The sequence below is a fragment of the Lepisosteus platostomus genome, chromosome 17 (genome assembly GCF_059453375.1).
Source record: "Lepisosteus platostomus isolate fLepPlt1 chromosome 17, fLepPlt1.hap1, whole genome shotgun sequence".
Taxonomy (NCBI): Eukaryota; Metazoa; Chordata; class Actinopteri; order Semionotiformes; family Lepisosteidae; genus Lepisosteus; species Lepisosteus platostomus.
Genome location: NC_142627.1, coordinates 25,798,824 through 25,821,687, shown reverse-complemented (window position 1 = coordinate 25,821,687; position 22,864 = coordinate 25,798,824). Strand labels below are relative to the sequence as shown.

The 22,864-nt window shown below is 36.8% G+C and overlaps 1 protein-coding gene across 1 annotated transcript in view; it reads left to right on the top strand.

The window, feature by feature from the left end:
* Positions 1–7,475: 7,475 nt before the first annotated feature.
* Positions 7,476–22,864, top strand: part of lmbrd1 (LMBR1 domain containing 1) — a 91,291-nt gene continuing 75,902 nt past the window's right edge. Inside the window, exons 1-3 of the mRNA XM_088609778.1 lie at positions 7,476–7,594; positions 8,617–8,793; positions 13,133–13,196. Coding sequence (XP_088465904.1) covers positions 7,529–7,594; positions 8,617–8,793; positions 13,133–13,196 — 307 coding nt within the window. The 5' untranslated portion in view covers positions 7,476–7,528. The remainder of the gene's footprint in view (positions 7,595–8,616; positions 8,794–13,132; positions 13,197–22,864) is intronic.

The following is a 22,864-nucleotide window of genomic DNA, read 5'->3' as shown; positions in this document are numbered from 1 at the left end:
GATCTTTGTCACCATTACTTTGAGGTTATGGTGAGATCTTATGGCTCAGACATCTGATTGGGAGTGGACAAATACTTTATTAATATCAAAGAGTAACTAACATTGGATAAAATGCTCAAATCCAGCAAATCCAATAAACATCAGACGAGGTAATGGTGAGATCTTATGGCTCAGACATCTGATTGGAAGTGGATAAATACTTTATTAATATCAATATTTAGTTATCTGGGAGAGGATGTCCTCACACAAGGAGGACACTTATACTGTACGTGAAGCAAGTGTGAAAGCCTTGATGGTATAGTAGCCAGATACATTATGTATAAGAACCTTGAACAAGACAACTGCACAACCTACACTGTTCAGGTTACACCTGTTTTCCCCCGACCATAAGAATGGAGCAGCCACAAGCAACATTAGACCCAGAAGGAGCAAAGGTAATGAAGCTGAGACAAGAGAGGGGGAGAGAACAATCAAAACAGTCCCAATAAATACAGAGATCTTGACAAAAAGGGCAAGAGCTAGACATACTGTATTACATAACAGAATGTAACACAGCAAAAAAATACAACAATGCCGTGTGTGTTTTACCTCAATAAACCCTTTCAATATTGCAGGATTCTTTTGCATAAGAAAAGCCTTGGTATTCAAGGAGGAGGAGTAGCAGTTGTACAGTATGTGATGAACTGATGTGAGTGTTATCATGATGAATGCTGCACAGCAGTAGGATAAAGAATTGCATCTACAGTACACCTCAGGGCCTGTGCTTGACAGCAGCTGGGGATTAAGCTCCTAAAAGGTCATTATGATCTACATAAATCTGAATTAATTAGTGACCAATGGAAACAGTATTGACAAAATATGTTTGTAGGATGTTTCTATTGAAATAGAATTAAAAAGGTATGAAAGCAGCACTGATGATATAATAGGCTGGTACATTAACAGTAGTTTTCACAACTGACTTAAAGAAAAAGTTATGCCTTTGCAAAGTTAAATTGCAGGGAGAATTTTATTAAAGAGCAGTTTTGTCAATTTTAAAGCATGGCTTTGAAATTCTTTAATTATGTATGTTAATTAAAGTTTTATTCTTCACAGTTACTAGAGTGTTATCACAGGGGGATTAATAGCTGAACCAGTCTTTTCTCCTTAAAGAAAGAGTCTTGACAAGTCCATCCTGCCTTTATTAATGTGTCTGTGAAATCTAGATGGTGACTTCAATAATGGTACAAAAACAACCAGCTGAAAAGCAATTGGAAAATGCACATGGGAATAAAAGCAAGTAACAGAAAAAATAATGGGTCAGAGCACAAGCAAGATGATTGTGACATTGGTGTACAAGTGAAAAGAAGAAAATTGCAATCCACTGGACATGTAGGAAAAATAAATAATCACTGCTAGACAGGATATTTTCAGAAGAACGTAATGGTACAATATGATTTACATGTCCCCTTCCCACTGTAAAACCCTATAATCCCTTTTATGTTTTTATACACATCATTGTATTAACTGTATTATTGGTACTGACCCGGGAGATTTATTTGATACAGTTGTATATGATCGTAAGGCTTACAGGCTATACAGTGGATAGGGTTAGCCTGCAGGAATCTTTCAAACTCAGTAGTGAAACACGGACACTGGGCCATGATTGGGATTAATGTATGGTGGAGAATAGGAAACTCTTCTCCGATCCAAGGCATTTGGCTAACTGAAGCAGGCTTTCCATCCAGGTGGTTGAGGCCCAAACTCTGGGCTCCTTCATGAAAAGGAGGATGAAAGTTTATTTATATACTAAACTACCAAATCAGTGAGATGCACAAAATGGCCTCCTATAGTTTGCAGCCTTTATTCACTTTTGTTCTCACAAAACAAAGAACATTTCCCTCAGGACACAATATCCCCTGCGAGTCGCCTCCCCTCAGTCAGTGGGACTCTCCTCCGCCCGTCTTACCAAGGGACCCAAAAAGTACAATTATACATTATACAAGCGACATGCACTCAAGCCCACAGACACTCATCATGCCTCCAATGCCCCCAGCAGCAACAGCAGAATACAAAACTTTACAAACAAGGGGAGGCATTTGGCCCATCTAGCCTGTTTGGCAGCTATCTGCTAATTGATCTGTGGAGAGCCAGAAGCCAGAACAGCATCTTCAACAACACGTCTGGGCAACTTGTTCCACACTCCCCGACACTTCCACATAGTCTCCTCCTCTGTCCTCTGGTTTGTATTTCAGTGTTCATTCTGAAGAAGTCTGTTTGCTTCACCTTGTCAGCGCCTTCAAAGATTTTGAACGTTGCCAATAACAGACTGACTTGATTTTTGGCAGATCTCACTTGGCATGATGGCAATTGGCATGAGCATACAGTTTAATGAACACCCTGTCACAATTAACACAGTAAATGCTGAAAACACCAAGAACATAACACAGAGGTTTGAAGGTATTCTGCTTGAAGCACAAAACAGATTCATCACGAGTAAGGAAAACAATGTCACGAAAATTAATGTAAAAATGTTAACAAAATATGAAATACAATGTTATATGCAGTATAACAATGTTAAAAAGAATATAATGAACTTCATAAAAGTAGGCAAAGACAGCATCTGAAAGTACCATTGCTACAAATTGTTTTCAGCATTACATTGGCAAAAGAACTGTAAAGGAAGTAAAGTATAAGAGATAAAATGGGAATATTTTAAATTATGAAAAGGACTTGGCTAATGTACTGTATTAAATGAGTATTTCACTTAGGTGTTTGCTAAGAAAGACCCTGATGCCCCAGTCTGAGGATCGACAGAGGTCTACAGTGATGGAGTCTGCTAGCAGAATCTGTATGTTACTCTGTACCCATATAGTGGTAGGAGCTGTGAACTTCTGCTGAATTCACGTGCTTAACTCTAACCTTCACACTTGCTTTAGCACAGATGCTTCTCCTTCCCAGTACTGAACTCCCATCTTCTATACTAAACTCCCTGATAAGGAAGGAATGTTTTAAGTGCTTTCTGAGTCCTGGAGTTTCTTAAGAAAGCTACCTGAAAGACAGGAGGGGGAGGGTGTAGAGAAAAGTATATATAATCTGTGTAGAGCCATATCCCCTCTGAGCAATACAAAAATAAGTCTCAAATGTGTTGCTCCTTGCATGCATACAATAAAGCTTAGCTTGACGAATGGACACTTCAGGCTCGAATCTCTTGGTTTCTACCACAGTACAGTATATTATACTGGCATAGAAGCAGGGAAAGTTACAGGTGCTAGAGGCATGTAAGATCTGCAGGGACAATTGTATTCTACCAAATGTACAGTACTTAAGGAAACCAGAGATGTTATTCATTCAAAAACTTTGAGTGGTCTCTCTAGAGAAGGGTAATACCCATTTAGGGGAAAATTGCTGATGCACTGAACCTAATAATAACAGAGCAATAAATCATGTTTCTATTGCATAAAGGGTTATAGCAACAATAATGTAAACTAAACCTGAGGGTTCTGTGTGTAATAAAAAGATTCTATGTGACAGTTAACTTGGATTTAGAAAAAAATTTTGACCTAAGTTCCTAAAGGGTCTTGAACATGCAATAGCAAAAATGGATAGAAATAAAGAAAACATAATGGTTTATTTAGACTTTCAGAATGCTTTGGGTAAAGATCCTCATAAAGGATTCAATCTAAAATTGAAGGCATTAGGTATTCAAAGTAATTCATGTACTCGGATTAGGAATTAGTGATAGTGGATAGATCATAGAAAGTACACATGAAAACTTAATTCTTAAACTGTGGCGATGTACAGTATATGAATTAGTGGAGTAACAGAGCAATCTGTATTAGGACTACACAACTAATTTATTGTATATCAATGATCTTGTTTCTGGTATATTTAGTAAACTAGTGAAATGTGCAGATAATAACAATTTAGGAGTATGACGAAACTGTAGAAATTGCAGAGGAAATGTAAAAAGATTTAAAAATGAAGAATCTGCCAACACTTTACAGAGGAATTTGAATAAAGATAAATGTTACATGCAAGTGTTGCATGCAGGTAGTAAACATGATCCTACATGATACGTAAGGTGAGGAACACTGGCTTTGAGGAAGCTACTTGCAGAATGAAAAAGACATGTTGACACATTATTGACAACTTCTGACCCAGACAATGTAGAGAATCAAAAAAAGACAAACAAAATGTTCTGATACAGTACATAGTTAAAAGTGTGGAACTGACATGGTGTGATGTTTAAATTGTACAATGCACTAGTAAGACCACATTTAGAATGTTGTATGCAATTTTGGTAAACACAGTAGAAAAAATAGTTTTCATCATTTTAGTCTTTGTTTACACAAGCATTACTCCAAAATTCACTCACTAGCCTAAAAAAGATTTGGAGCTTACCAATAAGATGATTATTTTTGTTGAGTTGGAGATCTCTGTATCTTGATTTATGATCTCATGGTCTGAAACCCTTCATAATTGACAATTAGCTGACAACTTTAGGTTTTCTCATTCTGCTCTTTCTGCATTTTCTTGCTTTTCTATCTTTGGACAATGCTGTGCAGTTGATCACCAGCTCCCTAATATATAAACTTGATACCTTGACTCCCATTTAAATTCATTCTCTTTCCTACACTTGCCATGCTCCATGATAACTGACGAGCTGAACACTTTGAAAACTTCCTGTAAAATGGACCGTAGGTGGTAAGTTTCTGGTGTGAATGCACAGTCCAGACATGGAAGGAGTACCTGGTTGAATAAAGAGATTCCATAGCAACAGCTAAATACTGCTATTTTTATCATATGAGAATACATTGAGATTAATTACATAAATCACAGACACCTGCTTTACAATCAAGTTATTTGAAATTCTTCCTTGATTTTATTTTTTAATATTAAGCTTGTTAAATTCTGGCACAACCTTCTAACCTTCATACAGGTCTCAACAACCTTGATCTTGCTTTGTCACTAAGCTTAGAACTGTCAAATTGGTCAAAGCACCATTCTTCAGGAGTCTCCCTTTGTAAAACAGTTTAGGTTTTAGGCTTGTTTTTCTTACTGTTGGTTTATTCAACAATACTGAAATATTTACCTTTTCAACAGCAGGAACACTAATGCTATAGTCATCCATTCATCCATTTTTTTAACCACTTAAAAAGCTTTAACCACAGCTGGGGGAGGCGGAGCCTTTCCAGCTACACAGCAGGCACAATGTGGGGTGCAGTCTGGACAGGAGCCAGCCTATCCCAGGGCACACACTCACACCAGGAATTGTCTTCCCAGAAGCCAATAAACCCCTCAGTATGTCTTTGAAATATGTGAGGAAACCCACATGAAGATGGGGAGAACATAGAAAGTCCAAACAGATAGCAGGAATTGAACCCAGAGCCCCAGTGCTGTGAGGAAGCAATGCCACTGTGCCATTGAAAAACTGAGTGAAGTACAATATATTCATAGTGTCTCCTCAGTGTAATGGTAATTATTGAATTGGTTGTTCATATTACTTTTAGATCAGCTAAGAGCTTCTCCAAACTGTGTGTGCTGTCATTACAGACCAGTTAAGGATCCAGTTGAGAATGATGGATATTTGCATAAACAGTTTGACCTCTAGTTCAAAGGCATTGTCTTCCTCTATTTATTGTTAGAAATTGTTAGAAAAACATGCTGTCCATTATTTTTACTTCTTTTCTCCATAAAAGAAAAGAAAGAAAATGAATGGTAGATATTCTTCAATATGAGAAACTTTTTACCAGTAGTTTCACTGTCCTCCCTGATGACTGCATCTCTGCCCGAAACACAATGGCTAACCAACAGTATGGCCATGACCTACAGTAGCTAATATACGATTTGCACAGCAGTGATAGTATCAGGGGTTGCCTCACCTCAAGTTTATGTGTATTTTACTTTCTTATTGACCTCTTTATGTTTCTTCACATTGAACAATTCCATTATCATTTACCTCCTGCTACACCACTGCTTACTCTAATGAGTGTCTGTTCATAACAGAAGCCAAGAAGCCAAGAAGCCATCACAACTCCAGCTCATACCTTTTTGTTGCTCTTCTTCCTTTCAAGAAAGTTGATCTTTTCCATGATGTAATCATTCAAAATGTTTTTGAGCTAGGGCTTCTGTCTGCATCTGCCTCGGAGCCATATAAATTCTAATACTTTTATATCACATGGAAATACAAAAGTCCTACAAAGGTGGACCTGATATATAGCACATTTCTATCTGGTGCAAGATGTGTAAAATACTACATGTGTTCTTAACGTGATATACATGCTAAGTAGCCCCTTATTTACCATGTATGCAAATATACTCTTAGAAATGAACTAAGTACTAAAACACTCCAATTCATCCTCTCTCTGAGCTAATTTAATATGCTTCTGAGAAGTTGGCATTTAATGAAAGTTCTCTCATCTTGGGTAATTGATCTGCAGATGTAAGAGTTAGACATATTGGTGATTAGGAGAGAGATTCAATAGCTCTTAAATTGTCACTCAGCAATGCGGCTTAGCAAGCAGAAGCTCATTGACAAGATTTATCCCTTTTATTGGATAATATCCAAAGTTCCTCTTACACATCCCTAGACCAAGGGCAACGGCACCTTCATGTACTTTCTGAGGATAAGTAACTTCGTGATCCTCCTCTGCTGCACAGGGCTGACTGTGGAGCTGTGTGCAGGCAGTGCTCCTGTGTCAGCATCTCCTTGAGTTCCCACCACAGACCACCGCTGCTCTCTGGATTGACCACACATCACTTTTCACTGCCTGTCTCAAAGACAGCAAACAATCGACCACAAAAGAAGTTACTATTAAAAGAATAACCCCTGGTTCAGTTCATTCATACAGTATAACAAACCTGTCTTGACACAGTCTTGGATTCTTTACTGGCTTCCTGTGAAGAGTCTCACAGACATGTGTTTTCTTGCACTTAGCCTGGTGTTTACTACACAGAGCAGCTTTTCCAGGCTAATCCCTCATCCAAATTTTCCGATTGCTTCCACTGCTATATTGGGTGCTAATGCTCGATCCTTGCTGTGGAAAGTCTTATTACGTCCCATTTTTGGATATTTTACTCTCCTGGGTGTTTTATGAAGCACCAATGTGCTAATTATGTAAGCAGAAGTTCTAAGATTGCAAAGTGTATACTAAAACTATTTAGTTTTCTTTACTATATGGAAAACATCTATATACAGAAATTTATACGTTTAAAATTGCTAAGTACTGTAGTTTCAGAGTAGTCTTGCGACATGCTTTCTTGCTTGTTTTTTTAAATCAGTTTTGAATGCACTGTGCAAGCCACTTTATTTAACACATTATTTTTTACAGAATATTCAATTCCATATTTGCAACCTCATTGATATGCGCTTAATAAAATAGTTCCGATAGTTCTATGACGTCGTGTTTTTTAACCGGAGTTGCCGTGACCGCGCAGGGAACCAATAACACAAGCGCGCTCTCCCAGACAGCAGGACCCGTCCCGCGGCGGGCCTCTATATGACGTCAGCAGGCACACGTGGGAGCAGTGTTTGTTGCAGGAAGTGAAGATGGCGGCGGTTGCGTTGCTATCTGAGTCTGTGCTCGGGTGGTCTATTTTCGCTCTTGTGCTTCTGGTAAGGGATGCAAAATAATGACAAAATAAAAAAAAATACGACATACATTATCTTTGAATCAGATTAAGTATTTTGATGTATTTAGGGTGTCCTCAGTTACTTTAAACTTGACGTCGACTTTCAGGTCAGCCTGAGAGGCCGAAAGCTGGTGTTGCAGTTCAATAATGCCAGTTAGTCTAGCTTTTGTAACTTTTTTGTAGTCTAGCACTTCCTTTACAACACGTGCCTTGTCAGTTACAAAAAGCCCTTTAACACATACATGTTAATGTCCGGACGTCTCACTTATAAAAAGTGGTCTTTTGCGGTCTGCAGTGAGAAATCCTATCAAACGACAATGCGCAAGATACACGATATTTCTGAAAACACTACTAACCGTGACAACCGTTTATTATCTTAAAATGTATGTTGGTCAGTTTGTTGGACCAACAACATTATATTGCATTGTGTTCATGTACTGCTTTAAGCCACTGACAACTGTACTATCGCACCAACGTTAATGTTTTGCTTATGCATCCATCAGCATAAGTTAAACAGTTATGTGACGGATCAGTTATTCTTTCCCTTACTGCGATCTCCCTTGAGTACGTTGTGCGACAGATACACACGGCTTATGACTTAGTTTTGCTGTCCAGATGAACTTTATAGCCTGCTGGCGAGAAAGAAGTAGAGGAGATGAACTAATGGAAGTGAAATTTAGCACCACTTTAAGATTTCTTTCACAAAGGGTGCCATCTTATTGTCTCAAGTAATTTTTATGAAAATATAATGAAATTATGGAAACATTGCTGAAAATAACCTATAATAGTTTGATTTTACATGCTGCATGTAGATTAAATACTAAAGCCTATAGAAGAAAAGGACCTTCACCAAGGGAGAAATTGATGATTCTCAATGCTAAACCTCTATAACATTTTATATAGAATAAAAAAGAATTGTATTTATAAACTCCACATTGCTATTTTAATATGATGTAAAGACCCAAACTTCTTGGTTTGTTTATAACTCATTGTTTCTTTCTGCAGGTTATTTTGGCTTTCTGCTGGGTGTATATTCGCAAGTATCAAAGTCGCCAGGATAGTGAGGTGATCTCTACTATAACTGCAATATGTTCCTTGGCCATTGCGTTAATAACATCAGCACTGCTTCCAGTGGACATTTTTCTTGTGTCTTACACGAAATACCAAAATGGCACTTACAAGGTAAGTATCAACTCAATATGATCATCTTTATTACAATCAGTGTTTTTGAAACTCTTTTGTGTCGCTATTCTAGTTTTGGCATTTATTCATGTAGCATTTTATTTTCAATTGGTGCCAGACTGAACATTCTGTCCTCAAGTATAGAGTACTAGAGTAAAAAGTTGCAGAGCAATAAAAGATTCTTGCACAGATCATCACAAAGAACAGTCTTCATGCTCAATAATGACTATCTGTATATGTGCATTTACAAAATCATTTTACTAGGCTATATTTTTTGGTTTGACAAAAGTTGATTTCTTCTTCATACACTGTCTGCATGTGAGTTTTTCGTATTTTAGTTCCATACAAAGAAGGTACTACCAGTTGAATCAGATATCACTATTTGTAATTGGAGGTTGCTTTAAAAGACTGTTCACTAGAAGTTTGTCCACAGTCATTGAGAAATGCATAATTGTTCTTTATTATATTTGCCTCCAAAAACTGAAGAGACAATACTTCTTTACTATGAAAAATGCAGCACTAAGCAGAAAGTGACTGAGATGTAAAATACTCCCAACATAATGTGAAATAAGAAATGAATTAGTGCAAAGAAGGAACTTTCAAATTCACAGGGACAATACTGGGACATGATCAAGTAGTAGACTCTAGGCCGGGGTATTAGAGCCAGGGTCTGGGGACTCTTAGGAATACGAAACAAAGAAAAATACTCTACCCTCAGTCCTGCAAAATATTGTAAAAAATCAGCACTTTCAGGAAGTGGATCTGTTGATTGGCAGTTGTGCTAGTCATATAATTATAGTTGCAATATCTATAATATTTATGGTCTTCAATTTAAGTTTTAATTCTTCCTTGAGGTTTTGTAAGAGACCTTTTCTCCATCAGCTAGATTTTTTTCAATCCCCACCAAGACGTGAAGCATCTTTGCAAAAGTCTTATAGCCTGTGACTTACACACAAATCTTATACTTTTTTTATTGTTTGTTTGGTTCAAATCCAGCCTGCGAGTGAATCACTGCTGCATTCCTTTTATAATATCCCCAATATGCATGTTGGGGAAAAAAAGTATTGTACTCTTATTCTGGCACACCTTTTGAATTTCAGTCTCTAGTGTGATTACATTTATTTCTCATTAATTTTGTTCCTTACCTCACACTAACAGCCTGTGCCATACAAATAACACATATCATGTAGTGGCCTCACAACAATCAATTGTTTTTGGACCGCAATATTTTTAGTTTACCTAGGGTAACAAATTATACATTTTGGTTTGTTTCAAATTGTAAAGGAGCATTCATAATGCCTTTCTACAGTTATTAATGTTAGCCAGTAGGCTAACTGTTAATTTTAAATGTGCCAGTTTAAATAACACACAATCACTGTGCTCATTATAGTTGAAGACAGCGCCTGTGAAAGTAACACACTGTGTTCTTGAACACATACAGTAGCAGCCAGTGCTGGAAATATTTAAAGCTGATTATTATTAATTTGTGATTAAAGTTCTTTGTTTTAGTTGATCAGTGTTATTTTTATTAATGTAAATTCAGTGCATTAGTATTTTAATTATTGTGTAAGGGAGAAATATTTATGTCTTTTAGCCATGCATGCTGTATACTGTAGTACATAATGCAGTTGTATAGGGATGGAACTGTTTATATGTAGATGTGGCTATTGGTGATGGTTCCCTGCACTGATCCTACTGTCAGTAGTTTTATACTTTTCTATTTCTATGTTTTGTGTTGAATTTTCCCCCCTACCCTTTTTATGTGATAAACATGTTAGAAATGTAAAACCTATGTTCACTCTTGATTGTGTACAGCACTGATTAACCTGTTTTAGATAATAGTATTATAACAGGTTATGGATTGCCTGTTATACAGTTATAATTGAGGGCTTGTACCTCATTTTTTCACTTGATACCCCCTTTGGTATGAAGTATAAAGGAATGACAGCACATGATCAAAAAGGAATGTAAAAATAAAGGAGGGACCACCTAGAGCAGCTCACAAATTTCAGGATCTTGAAAGACCTGTGAGCCATCTTGATGCTGCAGCACTTAATGCAGGTTCCCCTATGGTGATAATGTCATGGACTGTTTGACTATGTGTAACAGTACGTTACTATGGATAGTTCTTGCCCACTTGTTTTTGTAGATCTCACCATTGAGTGACATTGAGATCAGTTTCAGAGTAATCCCTGAATCTTTCAGAATGGCAATGCTCCTCTGCACCCAGCAAGGGGCTGCTCCCTTTGTCATGCTGCAGTCAGAGATCAGCGTTTTAAACTAACAGCAAAAAATTGTCATATTTGACTTGTGGCTGGGGGGTCTAAAATAATGCACAAGAACCTTCTGTATATATTCTCTCCATGAAGGTTAATTAGTGTATTTTTATGGATTTCAGCATGTCTTCCTATTCCTCAATTAGTATCCAAGTACTACCTCTCTTCCATTTTTCCAGTTAATTTATCTAACGGTTTGGTAGCTGGTATTTAAATTGGTTGCAAAGCTCAAAATGTTAATGCTGTTTTGATCTTAATTTTAATTATTAATTATTGTAAACGACAAGCTGGGTGATCTTAATAATAGCAAACGACGAGGAGAAAAGTTAGGTGAGCTATGCCTTAAAAAGAGTAGTTAACTTGTTGGTGGTGAACGGGGGACCCTAGTACCTCAAATGTGCTTTGAGTGGAGTGTCCAGAAAAAGCGCTATATAAATGTAAGGAATTATTACTTATGAGATAGCATCCCAGTGCTCTGAAACAATAATATTTAGGTTAAAGAGTGGGATTTGTTTCTTTCTCAAATACAGGAGCTCCATGGTGTGGAAGCGTTGTTGAAAGAAATATTAATTTGTTTTTATTTCCAATATCCTGAATTGAATCCTGTTAACAAGAGCTGTAATGGTGGTACCCCTAGTACTCCTAAGGAGGTGCTGTGTATAGAAACAGTGTGCCTACTTAAGGGCTTGCTTACAGTAAAATATGAACAAATAGTTTAAGTACTTTATTTTAAACCATAATTTTTGGTCCTGAAGTTATAAACAAGAAAAAGGACATTGATTTTATTGGTAAGATCCAAAAGCTATATATTATAAAAATATAATCTTTTTAAGAAAAGAAAACACTGGAATATAATTAACAATCAGAGCTGTCAGCCTTTATTGTGTCTCTGTATTATTTCTAATAATACAAAGTATACAAAGTTTCATATACAGTTTAAATTGGCTAGGCAATTGTAAATTGAAACCGGGGCACTTAAGGAAAAAAAAAATCCTATGGTCAAGGTAAGGATGATGTGTGCTGCACATAGCAGCTTGAGGATTCTGGAGATGTGAGGTAGCAGCTATAACTATCACTCTCCTGCTGATGATTTCTATTCAAAGACTTCCGAAACAAATTCCGACTAGAATAACAGAAATAACATCTTCCTGTTGATCCAAATATTTTTTTGGATGCAGAACATGATATTCTAAGAATTATATGCATTAATCTGTGCCGTGGTACATTAGGAGACAGCATTTCATTTTAAAGTGTTTATGTGTTGAGTGTCTTTGGTGTTGTGGTTTCCGACAGTACTTTGATGATATTTGAAATGGAGACATCTGTCTTGTGATACTAGGTTTATTTTCAGAGCTGTTCTATTCTGATTTAAGTATGCAGAAACTTCTTTCTATTACTTCTTTACTGTAACTTTCTATAGCCACATTACTTTTCTACACATAAATAACAAAATAGAACTGTGGCATAAAAATAGCCAGTATGAGGGAGAAAATACTAATTTAGTACAGTAGCTTCTTAAAAAGCTTTTCAAAGTTTATTGCCTGGGAATGTGCATAGCAAGCCAGTTAGCTTTGTAGTGGCCCATTGGTGAATTATGCACCTTGTTAAGTGTACCAGTTGTATTCTACCCTGTGCTATTTCCTCTCAGCTCATTTTAAGATCTTTCACATTATTTTGTCTTCTAATATAGTTTGAATGCAATTTTCATTTTTTCTGCATTTAGAAAAACCTTCTAAAAATGTTTCTAAAAATTGTTGTACCTGAAATGAGGTGAGAGGGAAGGTACAGAAAAGTTAGATAAGCTATGCCTTAAAAGGAGTACTTATGTTTGATCATTTTCTAAGCATTTTTTTTCTAAACATCTGATGCAACTACCACAGTGTGAGCAGGATTTCCGATTTATTTAGAGCAATATGAGGCAATTTATTAACATGGGCAATTCTGAAAGAGTATTTTATTTGCCTACCTTTGCAAGAAAATGTTTTCTCCTGCATTAGTGGTATAAATGAAATGCTTGCAATTGAAAATGTTAACCCCTTGGTTTCTGTTTTTGTTTGATTAAGGAATGGGCATCAAACAACATAACAAGACAACAGATTGAAGACACTGTGTTGTATGGCTACTATAGTAAGTATTAATAACCATTGCACTACCCTGAGATTGTTCTTCTGTAGAAATATATCTGAGCACTATAAAAAGACAGTATCTTTTCTTGGTTTAGCCAGAAGTGACTATCACTTAACATTCATAAGGTTTGAACCCATTATACATATTCAGTATATACTGTTTATATACATTTAAAAATCCATCTATTTTCTAAAGTTCTTTATCCAGTACAGGATAGTGGGGAGAGCTGGAACCTAGCCTGGCAAGCAACAGGCACAAGGCAGCTTACATCCAGGATGGGATGCCAGTCCATCACAGGGCACACACAGTGCTTAACTTAGCTTAGCTTTTTATTAGATCACCTCCACTGTCAGATCTTTGTCTCTTTTGGCCTGTTGTCAGCTTCATTGTGCCTCACAGGACTTTGCAGTGATTTGAGTACCAGGGCATTTCTTGTGGTTGCAAACTGTTAGGCTCTAAGCAGGTGGTGGAAGTTGCAGTCATGTGGTAAACTGGGGAATCAATGACCAATTCGCACCCATTCCCAGCAGAACTTGTGCAGAGATTACTGGAAACTCCCAGTATAACTCAAAACTACTTGACAGGCTGTGTGTTTATTTGTTGTTTTGGTTTAATTCCTTTCTACAGTGCCTCCACTCAGAATCTGTATATCAAATGGACAAACTAACATGAATGTCATTAACACAAATTTCATTAATTAATTTAGATTCTTCATGTTTCTGTTTTTACAATTTACCAAAGTACTTTTACAGAAATATGTTGAAAGCATTATTGATTTTCTCAGTTATTGTCAAGGTTTTGGTGTAATGCTGAGTGATGGATATGTAATGGGAGAATTAAGGCCATGCAAAATATAATCACAAGCCATTAGTGCTCAAACACTTGCTGCTACAATTGTACTGTCACTAGACTAATGTGGTGAGTCTGTTCCAGAATGCCAAAGTCATACAAGATAAAACATCTTACCTCAAGAAAAGGCCCATCAAGAAAATAACTTCAACAAGAAAAAAAACATTACATCTTTGATAAAAGGCATTCTGTATAGGTTTCTTTTTTGTCTACATGGGTTTTGACTTGGAAAATCCTGCATGTCCTGTAAGTGGCTGCCAATTTTTTTAGAATATCAATTTGTGCTCTTTCAGTTTTCTGTCTAAAATATTAGAAATATTAAATATTACATAACTTGAAACAATTAAAATTTGCTTTATTGCTGTATGTGCATTTTGATTATAAAATTATTTGGTTTGTTCAGACAGAAGTGTGAAAAGTAAGAATGTGCACAGAAGGATGACAGAGCAAATTCTAATTCTGATGACACTGCAGGAACTATGTTCCTATGGACGGTTACATTCTGCACAGGAAGATATTAATGTTTTTGTTGTCTCTGCCCTCTGGTGTGTGCTGTTTTTTAGATATGGGATCCTGCTTCTCACATCATAGTCTCTTCCTAAAGTTTTAAAGGTGTTGCTGCTCCATATACAGTTTTTGAATACAGCTGATGGAACAGGGAATGTAACTGTATGAGCACCTTATATACAGCATTTTCTACATTTGGAATATACAGTGTTTTTTCATGTCATGCTAACATTATAGAATTTCTTTATTTTAAAGCAAAATAAAAAAAAAAACACAGAAAATCAAGTTTCACTGTTCTCTCCTGTTCTTATTTTTTAGGCCATGAAACCTAAACATATTTTTCACTTGTTATTCACTTTTCTATTGATTTTTAAAAAAAAATCAACTACAATATTTTTTTACTGTTACAAATATGGATATTTCGAGGAAATGTCAAGGAAAAACTAATTTAATCATTTAGGAAAATTGCTGTTTTATTAGAGACATTTAGTCCCATTTAGCAATCAGAACTGAATTTCTTTTATTATACAAACAGAGCTGCTCTGTATTCTATTTAATGATCTGTTTTTTTAAAAGGAACTTTGTTTTATTCTGTTTGATGTGAATAGAAGAAACAGACTTCAGGGAATACCCAGCCTTGACAGCTTATCTGCACGTAGCTCTGTTTCTCTTGCTTTCTGTCCTCTAGGGGAGTACAATGTGAATCTGTGTAGCCGTTCTGAGTTTTTCTCACAGAGTGGAGGAACAGCTGCCTTAGAAGTAGTAGACTTTCTCTGGTCTGGTGGCAAAGCCTGCTTGCTTTGCACTTCATTTGGCTTATGAAGTACTGTGTAGCATTAATTGCAAGTTTTGTAAAGTCATTTTTAAAAACAGCTAAAAGAAGGCATTGTGCTTCATTCATCAGTTCCTGATCTCACGGTGGTGGTAGGGGTAGAGAACAACAGAGATTACTGGGGGTACCTGAGACTTGAATAGCACTGACGTAGTTTACATTTTGCATTTTTTATGTTAAAATTAAAACAATTTTTTAGAGATGTAGTTGTGCAAGCATACAAAACTTTTATGATTCATGTTATTGTTTTACATTTATTAGGATACACGTTTAATAGTTGTTATGGCAACTGATGGTATTCAGAGACTGTCAATTCATCTGCAAGGTGAGGCATCATTAATTAACCGTATGTGGAATATCGAGAGAGCTGGTGTTTCCCCAAAACTTCAAAATGTCTGCAAGGCATCCTGTAGTTAAGCCTCTGCCCACAAGAGCAACAAATAAGGCATGTTCATACCCCAGCAGCAGTATGGTGTTCAAATTGATGGGAGAACTTAATGACAAAAAACCTCAGTGTTTTAACTGCAGCAAAATGATTGAAATTGACAGCACAAAACCAAGCAAATTAACAAGGTACTAGGAAACAAAACACCTCTGAACTACTTATAACTACCATGAGTGCTTTTTATGGAAAGGGGAACATTTCAACTGGAAACAAGCCAATTAATATACAAAATGCAAAAGTGTGTTGTGCAGCAGGTCAAACAAGTTTCTTTCTGGTGTTCAGTTTGAAATGCTGGAAAAGGGAGACCACACTGTTGCTGAAGATCAAACCAGCGTGTATAGATTACAGATAAATTAAAAGCTGTTCCACTGTCAAACATTAGAGTGAAGGACAGAATAAATAAATTGGCAGAAAGTTGCTTGTTGTCCTGATGGTGTAGCTTCTATAAAGGATATAAATAAAGGCTTCAGAAATGTTTGAAAAAGAAACTCCTAACTGCATGTCCTGATAAAATGTCAGAAGATCTTGGTTCTACACTTAAGCCAGCTGTTAAAATGCAGTTACATTAAAAGTTCAACTAACCAGCAAAGGAGTTCATGCTAACTTATTTGAAGATGAATCTCACAAAATTCAAATTGCTTTCCGAGGTTAAGTGACTTTGACATCAAAAAGTTTTTTGAAAAAAATGTGTTGACTCATTGAATCAGAGTTGTAACAAATACATAACCCTGTTTCTGCAATTATTCCGTTGTGTGTCTGTTAGAAACTACATTTAGTACACTTCTCACAAACACAGCAATTGCTTTTACCAATATAATGTCCAATCCCATAACTTTTGAAGGAACTTAAGATACTCAGAGTTCAAAGATGGTAGAGAGCATGTAATAGGTTAGGTTAATTTTGATACTATTTTTATTATTTCCAATATACAAGATAAATCTGTTTCAGATCAGGCTTTTTTGTACCTGGCAATACAGCTGTGACTTAAAAAGATTGAGAACCAATGCCTTACGTTATTTGTGGCAGCACGTTAAAACTGTAGACTTTTCTATGATTAATTTAGGTTTATGGGCAGTATGGTGGTGCAGTAGTTATCCTTACTGCCTTGCAGGGCTGAGGCCCTGGGTTCAATTCCTGGGTTGCTATTTGCACCGAAGACATGCTGGTAGGTTCTTTGTCTTGTGGTCAAATTGGCCCTGGTGTGAGTGTGTGCTTGTCTATGCCCTGTGTGCCCTGTGAGGAGCTGGCATGCTGTGTGGGGTGTCCCCCACCTTGTGCCCACTGCTTGCTGGGACAGGCTCTGGCTCTGTCTCCCCTATGACCCTATATTAGATAAAGCAGTTAGAAAATTGATGCATGATATTTATCTTTAAAGGTTATTGTGGGTTTTATGAGTATCAGTTTATCTGTTTATTAGATATACTAATAAACCAATGTTGGTTTGTTAGAAGGTAAACAAATCTTAAGCTCTCTTTGTACCGATGTTGGCTGTTTGTCCCTTCCTGCTTGTTTACTTGTAAGTGGCTTGTAGATGTGAGGATCTCTAGGAAGGATCTTGAAGTTCAAGGCAGCAGACATGGCAGTAATATACGGTAAAGGGGTTTCATTGTTTTTTTTTACCCACTGTGACAACCTTCTCTGCTGTAGATCTGTGACTTCTAGAAAGTTTCTATTAGAATTTGAGAAAAGTTTAAAGTCAGCACTGATGAAATCTCTTAACTTTAGAGACCAGCTCTTCCTGTTTTACCTCTGAGTCTGACACTGCCATTTTGTCTGTTCAGTATTATGCCATGACAGTTAATGTTAACCCAACTTAACCCAACTGTGTAATAGAGCAGCATAGACGGGACCCTTAATATTCCAAGCAGACCATATTATGTGAGGGATTTTTGGCACTTTTGTCACTAATTTTAATTTTTCTGTCCTACACTTTTTTTGTCCTTTCACAATATTCCTTTAAGGCCTTGAACTGGTTTCCCCAGTGTTCTGACTAATGATGTGCATTCATTGCTTACCAGTAGGTGGAAACCACGACCTTCCAAAGTAATTAAAGCCTAAAATGTCTTATGTTTTGAGAACCTTTTTGTTCATTCACATGTTTTGTCTGCTTTTGTAATACTTATTGCTTTATTACATGCGGTTATGGAACTTTTCCTTCTTGGAATGTTTAACATTAGCCAGCAGCCATATCACCCTGCAACTCACAACTGGCAACCCACCGAAGCTCAGCAGGTGTGAGCCTGGTCAGTACCTGGATGGGAGACCTCCTGGGAAAAACTAAGGTTGCTGCTGGAAGAGGTGTTAGTGGGGCCAGCAGGGGGCGCTCACCCTGCAGTCCATGTGGGTCCTAATGCCCCAGTATAGTGATGGGGACACTATACTGTAAACGGGCGCCGTCCTTCGGATGAGACGTAAAACCGAGGTCCTGACTCTCTGTGGTCATTAAAAATCCCAGGGCGTTTCTCGAAAAGCGTAGGGGTGTACCCCGGTGTCCTGGCCAAATTTCCCATCGGCCTTTATCAATCATGGCCTCCTAACAGTCCCCCTCTATGAATTGGCTACATTACTCTGCTCTCCTCCCCGCTGAGAGCTGATGTGTGGTGAGCGTTCTGGTGCACTATGGCTGCTGTCGCATCATCCAGGTGCTGGTGGTGGAGGGGAGTCCCCATTACCTGTAAAGCGCTTTGAGTGGAGTGTCCAGAAAAGCAATTATTATTATTATTATTATTAACATCTGTGGCTGCCTACTGCATTCTGGTACTTCTTGTAAATTGTAATTTCTACGTCAGGTGTTTTGTTTACTGCACACAAAAACAGGGTTGTCTAGCACTGTCACAAAGGTGAGATTCCTGTAACGAATGGGAACTTTCTTTTTTGTGTTCTTCCATTTGTGGGTAGCAAAAGAGGAAAGATGCATGAAAACTAGTTTACTAAAGAAACGCTCAAAACAAATATCTGTATTTCATTGCTATATTTTCTATAGCACCATTCTTGTACTATAGCACTTTGTACTGCATAACAGTGTTACAAATTTTTTTTTTAAATACTTTTTAAATATTAACTTAGTTTTATTAAAGTCTTAGTTTAAAATAGTCTTAAGAGCACCCAGTTAGTCTTGATTTCTGATGAGAGTGTGCTCCTGAGCTCTTTCACATAGTTTAAACATACACTTTCTTGTGTAAAAAATAAAACGTGAGACATCAAATTTTAATTGACCGCTTGATATATTTGTCTTAAACAACAGCTGGGTTAAAAAGGATATTTAATTTAAAAAAGTAATAAATAGGTAAAAGTATTTTGCAGTTTGAGGCCATTGCAGGGTTTTGAATTGCTTTCATACACTGAGAGGATCTGGGCCGCTTGAAGGTGCAGTTGTGGCAACGTGATGGGTAGGAAGGGGAAAAATTTAGTGTAGCTACAGTCGCTTAGTCAGAATTTACCCTAAGTGCACTATAGCTGTTTAATCAAGTCAGAGATGTGGCACTCAACTTTTGTTCTTGGCATTGACATTGACATCTTGACATTTTTGAGCAAGAAGGTTTTAGCAAGTAGGGAAATTTAAAATGTTTCCATGCTACAGTTGCTTCTCTTACAAATTAAATTCAATTAACCTTTATTGCCGCTAAGAGAATTTGTACTGCACATCAAAAGCTCATAACATATAACACGTGACAATAATGCAATACCACAACAGTACAATACCATGATACAAAACAATATTTAAAACATTGCTCAGTAAGAACGTAATCCAATATAATAAGAATCCAATAGGATAAAAACAGGCAGTTATCTGGTAAAGTATCTAAAACAATAATAAAATCCCTACCTCCAAATAGTCTTTTTATTGTTCATCGATTGAATGCTTTTAGGTATAAATGAAGTGGATGCTCTCTTAGTCTTTAAATAGGGGACATGGTTCCTCCTTCCAGAGGATAGGAGAGTATGTTCTTAAAAGCGTTGATGAGAGGGGTCATCTAAGATTAATAATATGTTGCTCTGTTAGACCTGTTATTGAGCCCAAGAATGTGCCGGTAATCTTGCCACCAGTCCTGAACACTTTGTTCAACTTGTTTTTGTTTAGCAAAGACAAGACACCTTACTAGTTCTGAATGCAAAAATGCCTCCTAATTTGAAAAACTTTCACACCATCATATATCTGTTGGGTATTTTTTGGTCCCTTGCAGTTTCGCTTTTAATCTTTTGAGATTTTTGGTTGTATTGAATAAAAGCACATGATCACACAGCCATATATCATAGTTGATACTTTTCTCCCTCTGTTTCACATAAAAAAAAGTTTCTCCTCATAGCTCAAAACATTTTGCATACTGTACCTGAATAGGGCAAATCGCCATATTCTGCATTAATCATTTTAAGAAACATTTGGACTTAGGGTGTGGTTCAAACCACTAACCCTGATATAATTTGCAAACACACATTGCGCTTTGTGGTGTAGAATGCAGTGATATATTGTTAGTGTCCCAGGTCAGTTTTCCTCCTGTATTTGTTTGTGCCAGGGCATACACATCTTATGCTGATGTAATTTCTCCCATGGTGGCATAATTTGATAATGTATCTCTTGAGTTTAAATGTATAGATGGAATTGTGTGGCAGAAATGCCAAAGTTGCAGACATCCTTGAGTGAGTAGACAGACTTCTGACCAAAGCTGGGAAGAATCCATGGCACTGTCTGTGTTGGGAAAATAATTGATGATTCTACAAATTTTGAGATTTTCACTTGTAAACTAAGTTGCAGAATGTCTGCTGCATTTTTTCAGGAAACTGTTGCCACATGTAGGAGGAACTAATGAGAATTAACGTATGGCTAAATGACTGATGTAGAGGTAAGTGGCATGGGTTTATGAGGGAATGGGTATCCTTTGGGAATACATGGGTCCTGTAGAAGCAGAATGGGTAGCGAATACCAGAGGGGCACTGATTTATTGTGAAGGAGTGTGTGTAAAGTATTTGAGGAATATCTACACTAGGGGGCAGCACACACACAACGGGCCAATTGTGTTGGGATCAGAAAAGCCCAGGGCAGCTGAAAGAACACAGCTGAGACAAATGGCACATTGATTCTTAACTGTATATGCTGGAAGCATAAGAAATAAAAGGCAAAGACTCAAGGAGTATAGTAGTAAGTGAATGTAGGGATGGAATACAGTGATGAATGTAAAATCAATGGGCTTGCATGTTTTGAAAAGACAGGTGGGATAGAGGGGGTGATGGAGTGCCTTAAAGAACTGAAACATGACGGCACAGACGATTAGACTCTATATAGGTTAAGCTGGAAAAAATCTATGGGCTTAACAGCGTTATAGGCATTATAATTCTAGAGAAGCAAAACAAAGGAATAGAGCTGTAGGACAAGTGTTGAATTTGGTACAGATGGATGCAGAATACAGAGAATGAGGAAGTTTAAAAACATTAAAGACTCAATAATTTTATTCTTGGTGCAAATAAATCCAAGTTTAAGGAATGGTGAAATTGTGGGGAGGAAAAAGAAGAAAGAGTATTCTGCAGACTACATAAAAGGCAAGATTCAGAGAAAAAGTAAACAACGCTACAGGTCCTTTTGAAGGAAGTTTTTCACTAACAGTTCCTAGCCAGACTGTTGTTCTGCTTAGAGCCCTGTTACTCCTAGGTTGGCCTCTGGATCACAATGGCTTCTTAAGACAAAACATTTATGAGACCTTGTTCACAGGAAACAGCATGTTACAATTTCTTATTGGGCCAGTAGAAGCAGTGGAGGACTTGGGGATCTGTGTCAGGTCCATTTCTCTTCCTTATACTTATTACATAAATCCTGGTGTAGTTAGCAACTAGTTAAATGTGCAGATAAATAGAGGAAGGAGGCAAGTACAGAAGTACTGGGCAGACACCTGGCAAATGATCTTAATGTTTATAAGTGATTTGCACAATAGGACTAGCATATTTTATATGTAATTCTTATATATACTGAAACTGCGCTTGGAATGTTCATGGGTTTAATGAAGTGGGGAAGCAATACAAAAGCAAACAGTATTAAGGTATATAATAAAAAGTGTGAAATGTAAAGGATATTCTGCATAATGTATAGGTGAAAGATTTTAAATTAAAAGATGCTTTAGGTTTCAAATAAGAGCAACAAGAATGCTATCTGGTCTCAAGGGATTGTTTTAGACAGCTTAACGGTAACAAAATCTCTTCAATGTGGAACAAAAGTATGCAAAATCCCCAGCAGTATGGATCGGTTCAACCCAGGAGACTGTTTTACACTTACTAGTGAAATAGAGATATTTGTGGTCACCGTGGAAACCTAGTGGGAATCCAAATAATAGGATACACTTCTTTATACAAGGAGACGTGAATGTCTGGAACATCCTTTTCAATTGAAGTTTAAAGTGTAGTTTTCTTCAAAAATGGCTGATTGAAATATTATATTAACTTATCTGCGTAACTGCAAAATTAGCAATATCTGCTAAATTGCTGACAATTGTTTCTAACATTTCTTATGTTCTTGTTTACTCAGTTATTAAACACACTTACATCTTGAAAGCTTTATCTGCACTGTTTTCCCCAATTAACAATTTGGTTTTGAGCTCAACAGAGTTCCAAGATTCTCCATGTCTCTAATTGTGAGTAGCATTTGTTGTGGTGTTTAGGATTGAGATTTAAATAGATCCAAACAGGGCCAATGTCTGCATTTATGTGTAGAAATATGGTGTTTCTGAATCCTTGCACAATTCTTTATCTGTTTATTCATATACATTTTCCAAATGCTAATGTTTTAGATTGTGAAGGCAGTCCGTTGTAAATAGTGTTTAGAAATATATACAGTGGTGCTAGAAAGTTTGTGAACCCTTTAGAAGTTTTTGAATTTCTTCATAAATCTTACCTAAAATGTGATCAGATCTTCATCAAAGTCATAAAAATAGATAAAGAGAACCCAATAAAACAAATAACACAAAAATGATATACTTTTTCATTCATGTATTGCTCAAAATGATCCAACATTAAAATGTCTTTGTCAGAAAACGTATGTGAACCTATGCT